The 22059-nt window shown below is 43.7% G+C and overlaps 1 protein-coding gene and 1 pseudogene across 2 annotated transcripts; both read right to left on the bottom strand.

Annotated features, from left to right (window-relative positions):
- Window positions 1-705: 705 nt before the first annotated feature.
- On the bottom strand, window positions 706-4768 carry LOC137252668 (histone acetyltransferase type B catalytic subunit-like; annotated as a pseudogene).
- On the bottom strand, window positions 4443-21157 carry LOC137252669 (uncharacterized). 2 transcript variants are annotated; one of them, XM_067788709.1, is made up of 6 exons: window positions 20971-21157; window positions 20207-20367; window positions 19986-20145; window positions 19803-19926; window positions 19539-19733; window positions 4443-4606 (listed from the first exon to the last, which is right to left on the bottom strand). In XM_067788709.1, exons 2-6 carry the CDS (start codon window positions 20217-20219, stop codon window positions 4601-4603), a joined length of 498 nt encoding a protein of 165 aa, XP_067644810.1. In that variant the 5' UTR covers window positions 20220-20367; window positions 20971-21157; the 3' UTR covers window positions 4443-4600. The 2 variants fall into 2 exon arrangements, with proteins under 2 accessions (XP_067644810.1, XP_067644809.1); XM_067788708.1 differs by lacking the exon at window positions 4443-4606 and having other exon boundaries at window positions 19469-19733.
- Window positions 21158-22059: the final 902 nt, after the last annotated feature.

Raw genomic sequence — 22059 nt, 5'->3', positions numbered from 1 at the left:
TTGTAAGAGTTTAACCTGTTACAGTATCCAGATCGAAGTTGAGCTAGAGTGACTCGCGTTTCCCTAGGGAGTGTGCGTTCCTGTTTTTCGTTCTGGATAACCGTGTCAAAGGCTTTTGACAAATTATGCACCACGACTACTATCTTTCTTTTTTGACCATAAATTCATAAAGCCAAGAAAGTGAGGTGTTCAAAATGATTGCAAGAAGGTGATACAAAAGTAAGCATTGGTTCCCCGATGACGTAGTTTATAAGTCCTGCACTGACTCGTGTTTAGGGCGTCCCCATTCAGAGTGATAAAGGTCATATTATCTGCAATTTCACTCACTTGCTGACGTCTACACAAAACATCCTGTCAAAGATATACCCAGAATAGGCATCGTTGTTGTTATAGCGAAAAAAATCAACCATCCTCCGTCTTTTGCGGGATATTAACCAACTAAGCCCAGGCAGTATCATGACATTCCTGTAACCGATTCAAATTGACCATCGTAACTTCTTCGTATCTATATTTTCATGTTCTCTGTATATAAAGCTACGCAGCAGATGGAGGAGGTAAAAGATTCGGAACTCTTATTGTACCATTAATAATTTAGGTTTTATTACATAAAAAATAATAATCAGATGTAGAACAATACCAGCTAAATGACACTTAAAATCTATATCATTTATTGTAACACATACAAAAACTTTGCTAGGTTCATAAGCTTAATCACGTAACTTTTCAACAATTTGTTTGTATGCGTTCTCTACTTTTTCATATTCCTCATGCAATTCCTCCATACGTTGACTTGGTGTAGGTAAACGCACTCTCAACCATTCCTTATCCACTTTAGCTTTTTCCATTTTCTTAATATCATTTTTATGTTTATAATAAATTGCGTTTAACCGACGCTTTACATCTAAACGATAAGCATGATAATCGTCCTTATCATAAATGTTTGTATAATAAAGTCGAAGTATTTCATAAACCCGGCGACACTGACGTGAATTTAGCTGGAAAGAGATGAGCATCAGTTTAACAGGTGGTTTTTAATAGTTATTAGTTAAATTAGTTTACCTTGTACGTTTCGCGTGCCTCATGAACCATTTCTTTGTTAAATCCTTTTTTGATGACATCACTTCCAAAACTTTTTAGTCCCATACACAGACGAGCATCAATATTGTTGCGTAAACGCTGAAAATCACCCGATGGAACTTCCACTGCCATATCAATGACATTAATGATTGGTAAGTAATGTTTATAGACAGTTTTGTTGTTGTTGTTGTTGTTGTTGTAGCAATGCTCGCCCCACCTAATAGCCGCGACCGATCACAAATTGTCATCAATATCCTCTAACGGGAGTCCAAGGAAACTTGCCGTTTCAACAGGGGTGGACCATAAGGAAAGGGGTGTTAGAGGCGTTGGTTCCACATTACAATTAAAGAGATGGTTGGTGTCATGTGGGGACACATTGCAAGCGGGGCATACATTTTGTATGTCGGGGTTGATTCTGGATAGGTAAGAGTTTAACCTGTTACAGTATCCAGAACGAAGTTGAGCAAGAGTGACACGCGTTTCCCTGGGGAGTATGCTTTCCTCTTCCGCGAGTTCTGGATATTTTTCATCAAGTACTGGATTCACCGGGCAATTCCCGACATAAAGGTCCGACGCCTGTCTATGGAGTTCACCAAGGACCTGCTTGTGTTTTTTCGCTTCATACGGCTGGGTTCTCAGGTGCCGTATTTCCTCAAAATGCTTACGGAGATGACTCCTTAGGCCCCTAGGCGGGGCTGGTTCGTCAATCAGATGTCCGTTGGGATGCCCAGGTTTCTGGGTATTCAACAGAAACAGTTTGGTCAGCATCTCATTTCTCTCCCTGATGGGGAGTATTCTCGCCTCATTATGCAGATGGTGTTCTGGGGACATAAGAAGACAGCCCGTGGCGATTCTGAGAGCAGTATTTTGGCAGGCCTGTAGTTTCTTCCAGTGGGTAGTTTTTAGGCTTGGCGACCATATGGGTGACGCGTAGCACGTAATCGGCTGGCTAATTGCTTTGTATGTGGTTATGAGCGTTTCTTTATCTTTTCCCCAGGTACTGCCAGCAAGGGATTTGAGGATTTTATTACGGCTCTGAATTCTCGGAACAATTGCGGTTGCGTGCGCACCAAAATGTAGATCCTGATCAAACGTCACACCCAAGATTTTGGGGTGTAGGGCAGTCGGTAGCGTAGTGCCATCGACGTGGATGTTCAATATGGTCGACATTTGGGACGTCCATGTTGTAAATAAGGTCGCGGAAGATTTAGTCGGTGACAATGCCAGTTTTCGCGAGGCGAAAAAACTGGAGAGATCAGGGAGATAGCCGTTTATTTTATTGCATAGCTCATCGATCTCTGGGCCTGGGCCTGTGGCCATTATTGTGCAGTCATCGGCGTAGGAAACGATTGTGACTCCTTCCGGTGGTGAAGGTAGCTTAGATATGTAGAAATTAAACAAAAGTGGGGATAGGACACCACCCTGTGGCACCCCTTGTTTAATTCTCCTTGGTTTTGATGTTTCGTTTCTGAATTGCACCGATGCCTGCCGACCACCCAGATAATTTGCGGTCCACCTTTTAAGACATGGGGGAAGGGTAGACCCTTCCAGGTCTTGCAGTAATGAGCCATGGTTGACCGTATCAAAGGCTTTTGATAGGTCTAGCGCTACGAGTACTGTTCTATGATGGGGGTATTGATTCAAACCGCAGTTTATCTGGGTGCTAATGACATTTAGCGCGGAGGTAGTGCTATAGAGTTCTCTGAAGCCATGCTGATGAGGGTCTAGCTGCAAATGTGCTTGGAAATAAGGGAGCAAAATGGCTTCAAGCGTCTTTGCCACTGGCGATAGGAGAGATATCGGGCGATATGACTCTCCTATGTTAGCTGGTTTCCCAGGCTTTAGTAGCGGGACCACCTTGGCCATTTTCCATTTCTCGGGTATGGCAAAGGTGGAGAGGGACAGGTTGAAGACATGCGCTAAATATTTGAAACCCTCTTTCCCTAGGTTTTTAAGCATCGGCATGGCTATGCCGTCTGGGCCCACTGCTTTGGATGGTTTAGCGCGACCAATGGCGTCCTCAACCTCTCTAGCGGTGATGGTGATTGGTGACGCGCTGAATTTGTGTTTATGTGCGTGTCTATTGGCTCTCCGTCTATCTTTGTCGACCGTAGGATGCATTATATATTGTCGGCAGAAAGCGCTCGCGCATTTTTCCGCATCCGACAGCACCTTATCGCCAAAGGCGATAGAAACTTTGTCTTTGTGCTTAGTCGGATTCGATAAGGACTTTACGGTGGACCAAAGTTTACCTACACCGGTAGAGAGGTTACAACCTCTTAGGTGCTCTTCCCATTTCGCCCGCTTGTGTTCGTCCACAAGCAATCTGATGCGTTGGTTTATATCCCTTATTTTGGGGTCGCCTGGATTAAGCTGTCTTATAAGGTCGCGTTCCCTCGCTAAGCTCGCGGCCTCCGCCGGGAAGTGGGGCCGGATTTCGGGAATTCTCCCGGCGGGAATGAAATGTGCCGAGGCGGATTCAATGACCTTACGGAAGGCACGCTCCCCTTGGCGGGCATCAGTCGGGATAGGGAGGGCAGCAAAGCTGCTGTCTGCTGCAGATTTATATTCTTCCCACTTTCCTTTTTTGAAGTTTATGAAAGTGCGTTTTTCGGTGACGATGACAGTTTTGTGCCAATGCCATGTTTCTGGAATGGTGGTAGCCCTAATACTTAACTAATGCGCGGTCGTATGGGTTGAGGATATGCGTAGTACTCATATGCAGTGGTTTAGCCAGTGGTTGCTGACTGATAATCACCATTATTATTTTTATACTTTTCATAGCTGTAGGAATATACAAATTGATATAAGTTACTTATTGAAGTAGCATATTTAGTCAACATACCATACAAAGAAGCTCCATTGCGGATCATCAACATCAATATAGGATGCTGCATCAACGAACCATAATATAAATGTCTGCAAACGACTGAAGAATTTTAAGAATGCCGGCACCTTATAGTCACAATGATATATCGAAGAAGTGCTCTTGTCCGTCTTCATCAGTAACACTCTGTTCGGTTATTTTTTCACCAAATGGTTGAAACTTATCTGCTTTATCTAGTGTTTCCAAAAACTCATCCATATTAACAAAAACACAGCCATCAGGTAATTTTCCCGCTATCGGTCGCACAACTACATCAGCCTTTATATCTCCGCCTGATAGTTCATCATCTGGACTGTCATATTCAATGCCAATATATGTAAATATGTAGAGGACCAGCAGTGTATAAAATACGCACACATAAACCTTTATATCCGAATATGCTTTCAGATTCACCAAATATTTGATGTGCCATCATGGGATGAAATACAAGGCTGTCATCTTCCAAATCTTGTTTGCGGCGTACTTGAATATGCGAAACATATAACTTTCGTGTTGTTTATGTTAAATATTTTGTATAATGCGGATGACTTACTTAATTTAAATTCCACATCTTGGACTGCATCCAGTACGAGGTCCACATATTCGTGTATATCCGCCATCCCTGTTAAACAGCGCGCCCTCAAGGAATTTGTTCGTTTATCCCTGGAAGAAATGGTTGTGTAGGGCAACCCTTTCAGGTTGCCAGCGCAATATATAGCTTGTCCAAACCCAATTGTCAACCATTTTATAACTAAAATTTTCAATTTGTTAAACAAAAATAGAAACGCGCAACAAAATTTCAATTGGCAAATCTGCTTACTTCGAAAATTTTAAATTCCTTTTCCCCAATTATTGTTCTCTCCAAGAGAAAATAATTGGGGGAATATTTCTATGGGAATAAAAAATATGGAACCTCCTTTCGGTGGAAGCGATTGGAGTGCTGCCGAATTTCTAGCATTTGGCCAACATACAATAAAACATGGTGCTTAACATGAATTGAGAAATGAAATTTATTAATTTTAACAGTCTTGTAAAGTAAAAGTACATTTGTACCCCAGGTACTCATACTACAAACTTGAATTGAAAAAAGTTGTTCTACAACCATTTGGACAATATAAATAATTAATAATATAAAAAAACGTTCTTGAAATAAAGTTTTTGTCAACAGGTTTATGTATACCTGTGAATACAAAAGTAGGAGCAACAAATATACGCAAATGTTGTGTTAAAAAACTTTGCGAATTTATCGGAAAACGTTTATGAAATCGGTTTACAAATTTTCGTTATACAATTTTAAAAATTTAAGAAAATAACATAGCTGATGAAATTGTTGCTGCAATTTTTGAATGCACAGATGTATGTACTTTAGGTAGTAATTTGTAAAAAATAGCAAAAAGTGTTGCACTACCATATTTATATTATTCAATTTTTTTTTAACTTTTTTTGTGTATTTAAATTGATTTTGTTGGGAAAATTCTCTTCTATCCATTTCCGCGATATAGCACAGTACCAGCAAAAGTAAAACTACCTAGAAAGAAATAATTTTTTCCATGCAAGTGTGAAAATGCCCATTATCTAATTCTAATATCTAATATCTAATATATATTATAAATGGCAAAGTTTGGATGTGAAGATGTTTGGATGTTTAGATGTTTGGATGTTTGGATGTTTGGATGTTTGTCCAGACGTTTGTCTTTGTGACTCAATCACGCAAGAACGGCTGGACCGATTTGGATGAAATTTTGCACACATATAGCCAATAGTCTAGAAGGATCTACTAGCTATATATTTTTCAAAAGGGGCGTGGTCTCCGCCCCCTAGGAACAGTTATAATTTAATTATTATATTTTTTCGTCTTTGCGACTGAATCACTCCAGAATGGCTACACGGATTTTGATGAAATTTGGGACACAGACAGTAGTCTACTAGCGAAATTTTTTTCGAACATGGAAAGAGGGGTGGGGGTCCCACGACCCCTTCGAGAAATTATTTTTCAATAATTTTTACACATTATAACTTTACGTATACTGGCCTTCACCAATATCACAGACTCAAGGGGTCAAATAAGTCGAGGGCTTACAAAGTAAGCAGTGACACCCTCCGCCCGCCCCCCTTTATCTCCCCCTCTGGTGTAAAATCTATAAATTGTTATAACTCAATATAAATTTTCTCCTAAATCAATAGTTTTTGGTATCTGGTACATACAGAACGAGATCTAGACAATCTTGGAGGAACGATCAGTGGTCCTCTCCTCTACTCCCGCCATCCGCCCTCCATCAATTGTTTTTATTAGCACGCTTTTATTAGCTTTACCTGTATGTTTCTATGTAACTTTTTATTCGCTCCAATGCGCCTGCTGCCTTATTAACATGGTTTTATAATTAGCTTCACCTTATTTGTAATCCCGTAAGGGTCATATCGAGACCCTTCCGGGATCATTTCTGAATGGTTTTCGGGATCGGTCCGGGATTACGCCGGGGTAATTTCGGGACTTTTTCGGGACTATTTCGGGATCATTTTGGGACCCTTCCGGGATCATTTCTGTATAGTTTTCGGGATCCGTCCGGGATCCCGTCGGGGTTATTTTGGGACATTTTCGGAACTATTCCGGAATCATTTCGGGACTATTTCGCGATCATTTGGGGACCCTTCCGGCATCATTTCTGGATGATTTTCGGGATCCGTCCGGGATCTCGTCGGGGTCATTTGGGGACTTTTTCGGGATCATTTGGGGGCTCTTCCGGCATCATTTCTGGATGGTTTTCGGGATCCGTCCGGGATCTCGTCGGGGTCATTTGGGGACTTTTTCGGGATCATTTTGGGGCTCTTCCGGCATCATTTCTGGATGGTTTTCGGGATCCGTCCGGGATCCCGTTGGAGTCATTTCGGGACTTTTACGCAACTAATACGGGATCATTTGGGATCCCTTTCGGCATCATTTCTGGGTGGTTTTCGGGATCCGTCCAGGATCCCGTCGGGGTCTTTTCGGGACTTTTTCGCGACTAATACGGGATCATTTGGGAACACTTTCGGCATCATTTCTGGATGGTTTTCGGGATCCGTCCGGGATCCCATCAGGGTAATTTCGGGACTATTAGGGGATCATTTGGGAACCTTTCCGGCATCATTTCTGGATAATTTTCGGGATCCGTCCGGGATGCCGACGAGGTCATTTCGGGACTATTTCGGGATCATTTGGGATACCTACCGGCATCATTTCTGTATGGTTTTTGGGATTCGCCCGGGATCCCGTCGTGGTCATTTCGGGACTTTTTCTCGACTAATACGGGATCATTTGCGGACCCTTTCGGAATGGATAGTTGTCGGGATCCCGTCACGGTCATTTCGGGACTATTAGGAGATCATTTGACGACCTTTCCGGCATCATTTCTGGATTGTTTTCGGAATCCTTTCGGGATCCCGTCAGGGTCATTTTGGGACTTTTTCGGATCATTTAAGGATGGCTTTCAGGATTCGTCCGGGAACCCGTCAGGGTAATTTCTGGACTTTTCCGAGACTATTTCGGGATCATTTTGGGACCTTCCCAAGATCATTTCTGGATGGATTTCGGAATCGGTCCGGGATACCGTCAGGGTCATTTTGGGACTATTAGGTGATCATTTGAGGATCTTTCCGGCATCACTTCTGGATGGTTTTCGGTGTCCGTTCAGGATCCCGTCGGAATAATTGCGGGACTTTTTCGGGATCATTTGGGGTCCCTTCCGGCATCATTTATGGATGGTTTTTGGGATTCGTCCGGCATCCCGTCGGGGCCATTTTGGGACTTGTTCTCGACTAATACGGGATAATTTGCGGGCCCTTTCGGTATCATTTCTGGATAGTTGTCGGGATCCGTTCGGGATCCCGTCAGGGTCTTTTCGGAACTATTAGGAGATCTTTTGAGGACCTTTCCGGCATCATTTCTGGATAGTTTTCGGGATCCTTTCGGGGTCCTATCAGGGTCATTTCGGGACTTTTTCGGCAACATTTAAGATTGGTTTTCAGGATTCGTCCGGGATCCCGTCAGGGTAATTTCTGGACTTTTTCGAGACTATTTCGGGATCATTTTGGGACCAGCCCAAGATCATTTCTGGATGGATTTCGGGATCTGTCCGGGATGCCGTCAGAATCATTTTGGGACTATTAGGTGATCATTTGAGGACCTTTCCGGCATCACTTCTGCATGGTTTTCGGTATCCGTTCAGGATCCCGTCGGAATAATTGCGGGACTTTTTTGGGATCATTTGGGGTCCCTTCCAGCATCATTTCTGGATGGTTTTTGGGATTCGTCCGGCATCCCGTCGGGGTCATTTCGGGACTTTTTCTCGACTAATACCGGATCATTTGGGGACCTTTTCGGCATCATTTCTGTATGGTTTTCGGGATCCGTTCGGGATCCCGTCGGGGTAATTTCTGGACTTTTTCTCGACTAATACGGGATCATTTGGGGTAGCTTCCGGCATCATTGCTAGATGGTTTTCGGGATCCGTCCGGGATCCAATCAGGGCCATTTCGGGACTATTCCGGGATTATTTGGGGTACCTTCCGGCATCATTTCTAGATGGTTTTCGGGATCCGTCCGTGATCCCGTCAGGGTCATTTCGGTACTATTTCGGGATCATTTGAGATACCTTTCGGCACCATTTCTAGATGGTTTACGGGATCCGTTCGGGATCCCATCAGGTTAATTTCGGAACTATTTCGGGATCCTTTGGGGTACCTTCCGGCATATGGTTTTGAGGATCCGTCCGGGATCCCGTCGGGGTCATTTCGGGAATTTTTCTCGACTAATACGGGATCATTTGGGGACGCTTTCGGCATCATTTCTGGATGGTTTTCGGGATCCGTCCAGTATCCCGTCGGGGTCATTTCGGGACTATTTCGGGATCATTTGGGGTACCTTCATTTCGGGACCCTTGCGGGATAATTTCTGCATGATTTTCGGGATCTGTCCGGGATCCGTCGGAGTTATTTCGGGACTTTTTCGGGACTATTTTGGGATCAATTTTGGACCATTTCGGGATAATTTGTGAATGATTTTCGGGATTCGTCCGGAATCCCGTCGGAGTTATTTCTGGACTTTTCCGGGATCATTTGGGGATCCCCCTAGATTCATGGATGGTTTTCGTGATCCCGTCAGGGTCAAATGGGTACTTTTCGGGACTATTTCTAGATCATTTGGAGACCCTTCCGGCATTATTTCGGGATGTTTTTCGGGATCCATACGGAATCCCGTCAGCGTACTTTGGAAACTTTTTCAGGGCTATATCGTGTTCCGGCAAAAACATTTCGGGACTTTTTTGGGAGTATTTCGGTATCATTTCAGGATAGATACTTCAGGGATAATTTCTGGATTATTTTCTGAATCCCTGCAGGATCCCGTCAGGATTATTTTGGGACCCCTCCGGGATAATTTATGGGTCATTCTCGGGATCTGTCCGGGATCCCGTCGGAGTTATTTCGGGACTTTTTTCTGGATTATTTCGGGATCATTTTGGGACCCTTGCGGTATAATTTCTGTATGATTTTCGGGATCTGTCCGGGATTCCGTCGGAGTTTTTTCGGGACTTTTTCCGGACTTTTTCCGGGATCAATTCTGTATGGTTTTCGGGATCCCGTCACGGTAATTTCAGGAATTTTTCGGGACTATTTCGGAATCATTTTGGTACCCCTCCTGGTTAATTTCTGGATGATTTTCGGGATCTGCCCGGAAATTTTGGTATCATCTTGGGTCCGGGATCATTTTAGGTCTCTTCGCAACCGGTAGTTCAGCACACATGCCTTTTTATATTATGAGCTTTTATGGCCGTGCATTTGCTGCTAATTATTCGTAATTAAAATTCGGTATGTTTTATCTTCAATCTAACAGAGCTTTTTCGTTCAATTTTTTAGGTTTTTTCAATGAATCGTGTAACGAACTGTTATAACTATAATTACACTTTTTTTAATATTTTAACCAACTAAATACCCGAAAAGCAACACTATTTTCATCTAAAAATTCTCTTTGGTTTTAGCTAATTGTAGTTTCACTCCTTTGTTCTATGAGTAGTAATTATTTCACCCCTCTCATATCAATTAATTTAATTTAAAAACAAAATGTATTTTTTTTTTAATTCGAGAAAACTGTATTGTGCTATTCATGAAAGCGTACCTTTCAGCTTATCTTCTTATTTAGTTCTTTTTTTTACTAAATTACAAAAATAAAATACATTAGACAAAAATAATTTTTAAACAGATAACTTGATAAGCAGGCTAACGTGAATAGCACATATATTTTTTTTTCTCCTTGCGGACGGGGCCGCGGGTAAAGGCTAGTCTAATCTAATATCTAATATATATTATAAATGGCAAAGTTTGGATGTTAAGATGTTTGGATGTTTGGATGTTTGGATGTTTGGATGTTTGGATGTTTGTCCAGACGTTTGTCTTTGTGACTCAATAACGCAAGAACGGCTGGACCGATTTGGACGAAATTTTGCACACATATAGCCAATAGTCTAGAAGGATCTACTAGCTATATATTTTTCAAAATGGGCGTGGTCTCCGCCCCCTAGGAACAGTTATAATTTAATTATTATATTTTTTCGTCTTTGCGACTGAATCACGCCAGAATAGCTACACGGATTTTGATGAAATTTGGGACACAGACAGTAGTCTACTGGCGAAATTTTTTTCGAACATGGAAAGAGGGGTGGGGGTTCCACGACCCCTTCGAGCAATTACTTTTTAATAATTTTTACTCATTATAACTTTACGTATACTGGCCTTCACCAATATCACAGACACAAGGGGTCAAATAAGTCGAGGGCTTACAAAGTAAGCAGTGAAACACTCCGCCGCCCCCCCTCCTCCTTTCCCCTCTCGTGCAAAATCTATAAATTGTTATAACTCAATGTAAATTTTGTCCTAAAATCAATAATTTTTGGTATCTGGCTCATACAGATCGAGATCTAAACAATTTTGGAAAAACGATTAGTGGTACTCTCCTCCCGCCATCCGCCCTCCTTCAATTGTTTTTATTAGCTCGCTTTTATTAGCTTTACCTGTATGTTTCTTTGTAACTCTTCATTCGCTCCAACGCGCCTGTTGCCTTATTAACATGGTTTTATAATTATCTTCACCATATTTGTAATCCCGTTTGGGTCATATCGAGATCCTTCCGGGATCATTTCTGGATGGTTTTCGGGATCCGTCCGCGATCCCGGCGGGGTCATTTCTGGACTTTTTCGGCACTATTCCGGGATTATTTTGGGACCCTTCCGGGATCATTTGTGTATAGTTTTCGGGATCCGTCCGGGATTCCGTCGGGATTATTTTGGGACATTTTCGGGACTATTCCGGGATCATTTCGGGACTATTTCGCGATCATTTGGGGACCCTTCGGGCATCATTTCTCGATGGTTTTCGGGATCCGTCCGGGATCCCGTCGGGGTCATTTCGGGACTTTTTCTCGAATAATACGGGATCATTTGGGGACCTTTTCGGCATCATTTCTGTATGGTTTTCGGGATCCGTTCGGGATCCCGTCATGGTCATTTCGAGACTTTTTCTCGACTTATACGGGATCATTTGGGGACCTTTTCGGCATCATTTCTGTATGGTTTTCGGGATCCGTCCGGGATCTCGTCGGGGTAATTTGGGGACTTTTTCGGGATCATTTGGGGGCTCTTCCGGGGTCATTTGGGGGCTCTTCCGGCATCATTTCTGGATGGTTTTCGGGATCCGTTCGGGATCCCGTCGGGGTCATTTCGGGACTTTTTCGCTTCTAATACGGGATCATTTGGGGACCTTTTCGGCATCATTTCTGTATGGTTTTCGGGATCCGTCCGGGATCCCGTCATGGTCATTTCGGGACTTTTTCTCGACTTATACGGGATCATTTGGGAACCTTTTCGGCATCATTTCTGTATGGTTTTCGGGATCCGTTCGGGATTCCTTCAGGGTAATTTTGGGACTTTTTCTCGACTAATACGGGTTCATTTAAGGTACCTTCCGGCATCATTGCTAGATGGTTTTCGGAATCCGTCCAGGATCCAATCAGGGTCATTTCGGGACTATTTCGGGATCATTTGGGGTACCTTCCGGCTTCATTTCTAGACGGTTTTCTGGACCCGTCCGGGATCCCATCGGCGTAATTTCGGGACTTTTTATCGACTAATACGGTATCATTTGGGGTAGCTTCCGGCATCATTGCTAGATGGTTTTCGGGATCCGTCCGGGATCCCGTCATGGTCATTTCGGGACTTTTTCTCGACTTATACGGGATCATTTGGGAACCTTTTCGGCATCATTTCTGTATGGTTTTCGGGATCCGTCCGGGATCCCGTCATGGTCATTTCGGGACTTTTTCTCGACTTATACGGGATCATTTGGGAACCTTTTCGGCATCATTTCTGTATGGTTTTCGGGATCCGTCCGGGATCCCGTCATGGTCATTTCGGGACTTTTTCTCGACTTATACGGGATCATTTGGGGACCCTTTCGGCATCATATCTGGATGCTTTTCGGGATCCGTCCGGGAACCCGTCGGGGTCATTTCGGGACTTTTTCTCGACTTATACGGGATCATTTGGGGACCCTTTCGGCATCATATCTGGATGCTTTTCGGGATCCGTCCGGGATCCCGTCTTGGTCATTTCGGGACTTTTTCTCGACTTATATGGGATCATTTGTGGACCCTTTCGGCATCATATCTGGATGCTTTTCGGGATCCGTCCGGGAATCCGTCGGGGTCATTTCGGGACTTTTTCTCCACTAATACGGGATCATTTGGGGACGCTTTCGGCATCATTTCTGGATGGTTTTCGGGATCCGTCCGGGATCACGTCGGGGCCATTTCGGGACTATTTCGGGATCATTTGGGGTACCTTCCGGCATCATTTCTAGATGGTTTTCGGGATCCGTCCGGGATCCCGTCGTGATAATTTCGGGACTTTTTCTCGACTAATACAGGATCATTTAGGGTAGCTTCCGTCACCATTGCTAGATGGTTTTCGGGATCCGTCCGGGATCCCGTCTTGGTCATTTCGCGACTTTTTCTCGACTTATACGGGATCATTTGGGGACCCTTTCGGCATCATATCTGGATGCTTTTCGGGATCCGTCCGGGAACCCGTCGGGGTCATTTCGGGACTTTTTCTCGACTAATACGGGATCATTTGGGGACGCTTTCGGCATCATTTCTGGATGGTTTTCGGGATCCGTCCGGGATCCCGTCTTGGTCATTTCGGGACTTTTTCTCGACTTATACGGGATCATTTGGGGACCCTTTCGGATCATTTGGGGTATTTTCCGGCATCATTTCTGTATGGTTTCGGGATCATTTGGGGTCCCTTCCGGTATAATTTCTGGATGGTTTTCGGTCATTTCGGGATCATTTCTGGATAGTTTTTGGGATCCGTGCGGGATCCCGTCGGGGTAATTTCTGGACTTTTCAGAGATTGTTTCGGGATTTTTTGGGCCCTTCCAAGATCATTTCTGGATGGATTTCGAGATCTGTCCGGGATCCCGTCAGGGTCATTTAGGAGTCCGTTCGAGATCCCGTCAGGGTCATTTCGGGACTATTAGGGGATCATTTGAGGATCTTTCCGGCATCATTTCTGGATAGTTTTCGGAATCCGTCTGGGATCCCGTCGGGGTCATTTCAGGACTTTTTCGGGACTAATACGGGATCATTTTGGGACCCTGCCGGAATAATTTCTGTATGGTTTTCGCGATCCGTCGTGGATCCCCTAAGGACCCTTCCTGGATATTTTCTGGATGGTTTTTGAGAACCGTCCGGGAGCCCGTCAGGGTCATTTCGGAACTTTTTCGGGACTATTTCGGGATCATTTTCGTACCCTTCAGGCATCATTTCTTTGTGGTTCTCTCGATAAGTTTAGAATCGTGTCGTTGTCATTTCGGGGTTTTTGGGAATATTCCGGGAACTTTTGGAGACCCTTCCGTGGCATTTCTAGATGGTTTTCGGGATCTGTCCGCGATAGCGTCGGGGTCATTTCGTGGATTTTTCTGAATAATTTCGGGATCATTTGGGGATCCTATCAGGTTATCAGCTCATTTAGTTCTTTTTTTACTGAATTACAAAAATAAAATGTATTAGACAGAAACATCTTTTTAAACAGATAATTTGATAAGCAGGCTAACGTGAATATCCCATATATTTAATTTTCTCCTTGCGGACGGGGCCGCGGGTAAAGGCTAGTATATTATAAATGGCAAAGTTTGGATGTGAAGATGTTTGGATGTTTAGATGTTTGGATGTTTGGATGTTTGTCCAGACGTTTGTCTTTGTGACTCAATCACGCAAGAACGGCTGGACCGATTTGGATGAAATTTTGCACACATATAGCCAATAGTCTAGAAGGATCTACTAGCTATATATTTTTCAAAAGGGGCGTGGTCTCCGCCCCCTAGGAACAGTTATAATTTAATTATTATATTTTTTCGTCTTTGCGACTGAATCACTCCAGAATGGCTACACGGATTTTGATGAAATTTGGGACACAGACAGTAGTCTACTAGCGAAATTTTTTTCGAACATGGAAAGAGGGGTGGGGGTCCCACGACCCCTTCGAGAAGTTATTTTTCAATAATTTTTACACATTATAACTTTACGTATACTGGCCTTCACCAATATCACAGACTCAAGGGATCAAATAAGTCGAGGGCTTACAAAGTAAGCAGTGACACCCTCCGCCCGCCCCCCTTTATCTCCCCCTCTGGTGTAAAATCTATAAATTGTTATAACTCAATATAAATTTTCTCCTAAATCAATAGTTTTTGGTATCTGGTACATACAGAACGAGATCTAGACAATCTTGGAGGAACGATCAGTGGTCCTCTCCTCTACTCCCGCCATCCGCCCTCCATCAATTGTTTTTATTAGCACGCTTTTATTAGCTTTACCTGTATGTTTCTATGTAACTTTTTATTCGCTCCAATGCGCCTGCTGCCTTATTAACATGGTTTTATAATTAGCTTCACCTTATTTGTAATCCCGTAAGGGTCATATCGAGACCCTTCCGGGATCATTTCTGGATGGTTTTCGGGATCGGTCCGGGATTACGCCGGGGTAATTTCGGGACTATTTCGGGATCATTTTGGGACCCTTCCGGGATCATTTCTGTATAGTTTTCGGGATCCGTCCGCGATCCCGTCGGGGTTATTTTGGAACATTTTCGGGACTATTCCGGAATCATTTCGGGACTATTTCGCGATCATTTGGGGACCCTTCCGGCATCATTTCTGGATGGTTTTCGGGATCCGTGCGGGATCTCGTCGGGGTCATATGGGGACTTTTTCGGGATCATTTGGGGGCTCTTCCGGCATCATTTCTGGATGATTTTCGGGATCCGTCCGGGATATCGTCGGGGTCATTTGGGGACTTTTTCGGGATCATTTGGGGGCTCTTCCGGCATCATTTCTGGATGGTTTTCGGGATCCGTCCGGGATCTCGTCGGGGTCATTTGGGGACTTTTTCGGGATCATTTTGGGGCTCATCCGGCATCATTTCTGGATAATTTTCGGGATCCGTCCGTGATGCCGACGAGGTCATTTCGGGACTATTTCGAGATCATTTGGGATACCTACCGGCATCATTTCTGGATGGTTTTTGGGATTCGTCCGGGATCCCGTCGTGGTCCTTTCGGGACTTTTTTTCGACTAATACGGGATCATTTGCGGACCCTTTCGGCAACATTTCTGGATAGTTGTCGGGATCCCGTCACGGTCATTTCGGGACTATTAGGGGATCATTTGAGGACCTTTCCGGCATCATTTCTGTATTGTTTTCGGAATCCTTTCGGGATCCCGTCAGGGTCATTTTGGGACTTTTTCGGGGCTAATACGGGATCATTTGGGGATCCTCTAGGGGTCGTTTCGTGACTTTTTCTGTTTTATTTCGGGATCATTTGGGGACCCTTCCAGCATAATTTCTTGATGGTTTTCCGGATCCATCAGGGTCATTTCGGACCATTTTGGGATCATTTGGGGACCCTTCCGAGATCATTTCTGGATCTGTCCGGGATGCCGTAGGAGCCATTTCGGGATTTTTTGTTACTTTTCCGGGATAGTTTTTGGACCCTTCCGGGATCATTTCTGGATCTGTGCGGGATCCCATCTGGGTCATTTCCGGACTATTTCGGGATCATTTTGGGATCCTTCCGGAATCATTTCTGTATGGTTTTCGCGATCCGTCGTTGATTCCCTCGGAGCCATTTCGGAACTTTTTCTGGAGTATGTCGGGGTCATTTGGGGACTTTTTCGGGATCATTTGGGGCTCTTCCGGCATCATTTCTGGATGGTTTTCGGGATCCGTGCGGGATCTCGTCGGGGTCATTTGGGGACTTTTTCGGGATCATTTGGGGGCTCTTCCGGCATCATTTCTGGATGGTTTTCGGGATCCGTCCGGGATATCGTCGGGGTCATTTGGGGACTTTTTCGGGATCATTTGGGGGCTCTTCCGGCATCATTTCTGGATGGTTTTCGGGATCCGTCCGGTATCCCATCAGGGTAATTTCGGGACTATTAGGGGATCATTTGTGGACCTTTCCGGCATCATTTCTGGATAATTTTTGGTATCCGTCCGGGATGCCGACGAGGTAATTTCGGGATTATTTCGGGATCATTTGGGATACCTACCGGCATCATTTCTGGATGGTTTTTGGGATTCGTCCGGCATCCCGTCGGGGTCATTTCGGGACTTTTTCTCGACTAATACGGGATCATTTGCGGGCCCTTTCGGTATCATTTCTGAATAGTTGTCGGGATCCGTTCGGGATCCCGTCAGGGTCTTTTCGGAACTATTGGGAGATCATTTGAGGACCTTTCCGGCATCATTTCCGGTTAGTTTTCGGGATCCTTTCCGGGTCCCATCAGGGTCATTTCGGGACTTTTTCGGCATCATTTAAGATTGGTTTTCAGGATTCGTCCGGGATCCGTCAGGGTAATTTCTGGACTTTTCCCAGACTATTTCGGGATAATTTTGGGACCCTCCCAAGATCATTTCTGGATGGATTTCGGGATCTGTCCGGGATGCCGTCAGGGTCATTTTGGGACTATTAGGTGATCATTTGAGGACCTTTTCGGCATCACTTCTGGATGGTTTTCGGTGTCCGCTCAGGATCCCGTCAGGGTCATTTTGGGACTTTTTCGGGGCTAATACGGGATCATTTGGGGATCCTCTAGGGGTCGTTTCGTGACTTTTTCTGTTTTATTTCGGGATCATTTGGGGACCCTTCCGGCATCATTTCTGGATGGTTTTTGGGATTCGTCCGGCATCCCGTCGGGTTCATTTCGGGACTTTTTCTCGACTAATACGGGATCATTTGCGGGCCCTTTCGGCATCATTTCTAGATAGTTGTCGCGATCCGTTCGGGATCCCGTCAGGGTCTTTTCGGAACTATTAGGTGACCATTTGAGGACATTTCCGGCATCATTTCTGGATAGTTTTCGGGATCCTTTCGGGGTCCAGTCAGGGTCATTTCGGGACTTTTTCGGGATCATTTAGAGATGGCTTTCAGGATTCGTCCGGGAACCCGTCAGGGTAATTTCTGAACTTTTCCGAGACTATTTCGGGATAATTTTGAGACCTTCCCAAGATCATTTCTGGATGGATTTTGGGATCAGTCCGGGATGCCGTCAGGGTCATTTTGGTATTAGGTGATCATTTGAGGGCCTTTCCGGCATCACTTCTGGATGGTTTTCGGTATCCGATCAGGATCCCCTCGGAATCATTGCGGGACTTTTTCGGGATCATTTGGGGTCCCTCCCAAGATCATTTCTGGATTGATTTCGGGATCTGTCCGGGATCCCGTCAGGGTCATTTAGGGGTGCGTTCGAGATCCCGTCAGGGACATTTCGGGACTTTTTCGGGCCTATATCGGGATCATTTCTGGATGGTTTATGGGATCCGTCCATGACCCCTTAAGGGTCATTTCGGTACTATTAGGTGATCATTTGAGGACCTTTCCGGCATCACTTCTGGATGATTTTCGGTATCCGTTCGGGATCCCGTCGGAATCAATGCGGGACTTTTACGGAATCATTTGGGATTCCTTCCGGCATCATTTCTGGATGGTTTTTGGGATTTGTCCGAGATCCCGTCGGGGTTATTTCGGGACCTTTTCGGGGCTAATACGGGATCATTTGGGGATCCTCTAGGGGTCGTTTCGTGACTTTTTCTGTATTATTTCGGGATCATTTTGGGACCCTTTCGGCATAATTTCTTGATGGTTTGCCGGATCCATCAGGGTCATTTCGGGACCATTTTGGGATCATTTGGGGACCCTTCCGAGATCATTTCTGGATCCGTCCGGGATGCCGTAGGAGCTATTTCGGGATTTTTTGTTACTTTTCCGGGATAGTTTTGGCACCCTTCCGGGATCATTTCTGGAACTGTGCGGGATCCCATCTGGGTCAATTCCGGACTATTTCGGGATCATTTTGGACTCCTTCCGGAATCATTTCCGTATGATTTTCGCGATCCATCGTGGATCCTCTCGGAGCCATTTCGGAACTTTTTCTGGAGTTAGTCGGGATAATTTAGGGACCCTTCCTGGATATTTTCTGGATGGTTTTTGAGATCCGCCCGGGAGCGCGTCAGGGTCATTTCGGAACCTTTTCGGGATCATTTTGGAACACCTTCAGGGATCATTTCTGTGTGGTTCTCTACATACGTCTAGCATCGTGTCGCTCTCATTTCGGGTTTTTTGGGACTATTCGGGGAACTTTTGGAGACCCTTTCGGGGCATTTCTGGATGGTTTTCGGGATCCGTGCGCGATAGCGTTGGGGTCATTTCGTAGCTTTTTCTGGATAATTTCGGGATCATTTGGGATCCTATCAGGTTATCAGCTCATTTAGTTCTTTTTTTTACTCAATTACAAAAATAAAATGCATTAGACAGAAAACAAAATTTTAAACAGATAATAAGCAGGCTAACGCGAATAGCCCATATATTTAAAATTTTCCTTGCGGACGGGGCCGCGGGTAAAGGCTAGTATGTATATAATCTGGGCTTTGAGGACTATAAAAATTAAAGAAAAAGGAATTGGCATGGAGGCAGGTTGAAGCCATGTCATTCTTGGATAATGTACAAGCATTAAAAATAAACTTTTGTAGCACAATCGGTAATGAAAGTGAAAGTACCAGTGTTATTACCCCATCATCAAAGGACTCAACCCCACCACCTCGCAAAAACGATTCTCCACGGCCAAGCGCCGTTTTTTGAATTATGCGTAAAAACTGGTTTTCGTACGCCCTTAGACCACTAATAAGCCTTTAACTTAGTTGGATATATTTCAAGTTTTTTTGAAAAGTGGGAAGAGCGGGTCATTTATTTATATAACCTGCAAGAAATTGAAAATCTATCTATATCCAAAAGTCTTATGAATGGGCTAATGGTAAGAAACCCAGATTTTATACACAATTAAGATTTTAAAGGTGTCCGGATACTTTCATAACTCGATTTTCGTTCTAGTGGAGAAAAGGTATAAGAAAATAAATATTTCTGCCCAGGTGGTTTTACTTTTGCCTTTTTGGAAGCACTGCGTTAAAAATTTACAAGTTATTTAGGTGGTTTTCAATTTCATAGAATACCAGTGCCGACACTTTAGCCTCAATTTCGTTTGCAACGTTCTTCGGAATTCCGGACTCCTTTATTTTGCTGGCCAAAGTTTGAAAATGTAGAAATGTAGAGTCCAATTCTTTTTCTTGAGTACAAAACGCAGAGCAAGTATTTTTAATGCTTTGAGAAGCAAGTTCCAGAAAATCGTTAAACTTTTGCTGAGTTTCCTGTAAAATAAAATTTTTACTTTCTTAATAAAGTTTACACCGTAAAATGCATAAGTACAATGAACTCACTTTTCGTGCCCTTGCGCTAGGCCGTGGAGAATCGTTTTTGTGTGGTGGTTGCGTTGAGTCCTTTGATGATGGGGAAATGATACTGGTGCTTTCACTTTCAGCATCACTTTCATTACCGATTGTGCTACAAAAGTTTATTTTTAATGTATCAAATTAAATTGTATAGGTTTTTTCTTTAGTTACCTTCGGGATGCTTGTACATTATCCAGGAATGACATGGCTTCCATATAGCGCCATTTACTTTTCGGACTTGGGGCGCCACTACCCGAAGCAAGCAGCTGGGACCTTTTAATTCGTTTGCAGGAGTTTCGCAAACCCTTCAACCGCTTTTTGCATTGTTCCTCTACATTTTAAATTGAAATTTACACCTCATGATGAAATAAATCTCAAATATGTATACTAACCTTCACTTTGCATAGCAGAGGAGACCTGCCTCCTGCCAATTCCTTTTTCTTTATGTTTTTATAGTCCTCCAAGCCCAGATTATATATAATGGGCATTTTCCGTACCTCTTCAATTAATTTTTCGTCTATATCCATATTTAATTTGTTGAAATTGTAGCAATCTATGTATGTAATTCAAGTTTATGAAGAAACAATTTTTTCATATTTTTTCAGGTAATTGTTTGCTTTAGGGTACAACTGCTAAAACTCGTCCAAAAATATCGGGAGAGTTGTGAAAAGACGCACTTTGGACCCAGGATCGCGAATCCGAAAGCGGAAATTAAAAATTATATGTCTGTGAAAAGATATTGCCAAAAAACCGAAAAATGGCTCCGTAGCGCTCCGAAACCGGGGGTGGGATCCATAGTATTTTTGCGCAGAACGCCTTTCTGCATTGGCGGCATTCGGCAGCGCTTATAAAAATTACCCTGGGTGGGTCCAACACCGGTTTGGAGACCAAAACTATATCCGCGCAAAACACTTTTACCCACAGTTTTTCTTGTGGGTACCACAAAATCATCAAAATCACAACAACCACATGAAAATTTTCGGGTTTGTGTGCAAATGTCTCCGAAAAGAAATAAAATGTCTGATTTCCGCTTTCGGATTCGTGGTCCATGGATCAAGACGCGTCCTTTGACACCTCTCCCGATATTTTTGGACGAGTTTTAGTAGTTGTACCCTAAAGTAAACAATTTCCTTTTTCAGTCGAAGATTTTTCTTACCAATAATTTAAACTGTTTCTGTACCGCTATCTCAGATACTCCTGAAAGTATGCAATGAGAGAAGCTATAAAATCGTGCAATTGTAGTTACAGCTGAGAAATTTGAGAGCTGATGGCCAATTAGTAGATTCTGGAAATGGAAGCGCCTAGAACGTTGAAATCAGAGAGTATAAAAGGCAGCAAATATAGAGGCGTTGGAATTCAGTTTGATTTGAGCTATTAAGCAGTTTTGATTAAGCACGCAATCTGTCGGGCAATAGAAGAGTTTCGTTTGAGCTATCAATCAGTTTGGTTATTAAGCAAGCTATTCGTTGCAAAGTATAAGTGTTATTGTGAAGTACTTTAATAAAGGCCATTTTTCCATTATTCAATATTGGAGTTATTTATTAAACAGTTTAGCAATACGAACGTGGGCAGAAGATTGCAAATAAGGGGAATTGCAGTAAAATCGTTACAATTGGTGTCGGAAGAGGAATTGTTGAATAAATTCCAGAGGACAACAAGGACATGGCAAAGTTCAGTGAATTGAAGATCCAGCAACTGAAGAAGGAGTTGGAGACCGTGGATTGAATACAACAGGCAATAAACTCAAACTTCAGGCAAGACTACGAGAGGCAATGGAAGGAGAAGGAATTAATGTGGAAGAATATGTCTTTCATCTTGATGGCGACGAGACAACAACCAAGATTGAGGAGAAAAACGAAACACCGCAGCCAATGGCGAACACAGACTTGAACACAATATTAGCTGCAATATCTGCACAAATGTCGACAGTAACATCCAAGATGGAGGCACAGGAGGCACGCATTTAAGAAATGTCATCTCAACTAGAATCGCAGGAGAACCGTATAACAGCGAAGATTGAATCACAGGAGACACGTATAACATCGCAATTGGAAGAACAGAAGACATATTTGGCATCTCAACTGGAAGCGCAAGAGGCACGTATATCTGAAATGTTGGCACAAATTTCGGAACAGGTATCATCGAAGCTCTTTGTGAAACTGGAAGAGCAGGCTGCGAAAATTTATAACTTGAGGACAAAATTGATGCCGAAATAGAAGCGTTAAAAGGTCGTATGGAGCAGTTA

The sequence above is a fragment of the Eurosta solidaginis genome, chromosome 5, assembly GCF_040869045.1.
Source record: "Eurosta solidaginis isolate ZX-2024a chromosome 5, ASM4086904v1, whole genome shotgun sequence".
Taxonomy (NCBI): domain Eukaryota; kingdom Metazoa; phylum Arthropoda; class Insecta; order Diptera; family Tephritidae; genus Eurosta; species Eurosta solidaginis.
The sequence above is the reverse complement of the archived record's forward strand: the minus strand, read 5'-3'. Positions and strand labels throughout refer to the sequence as shown.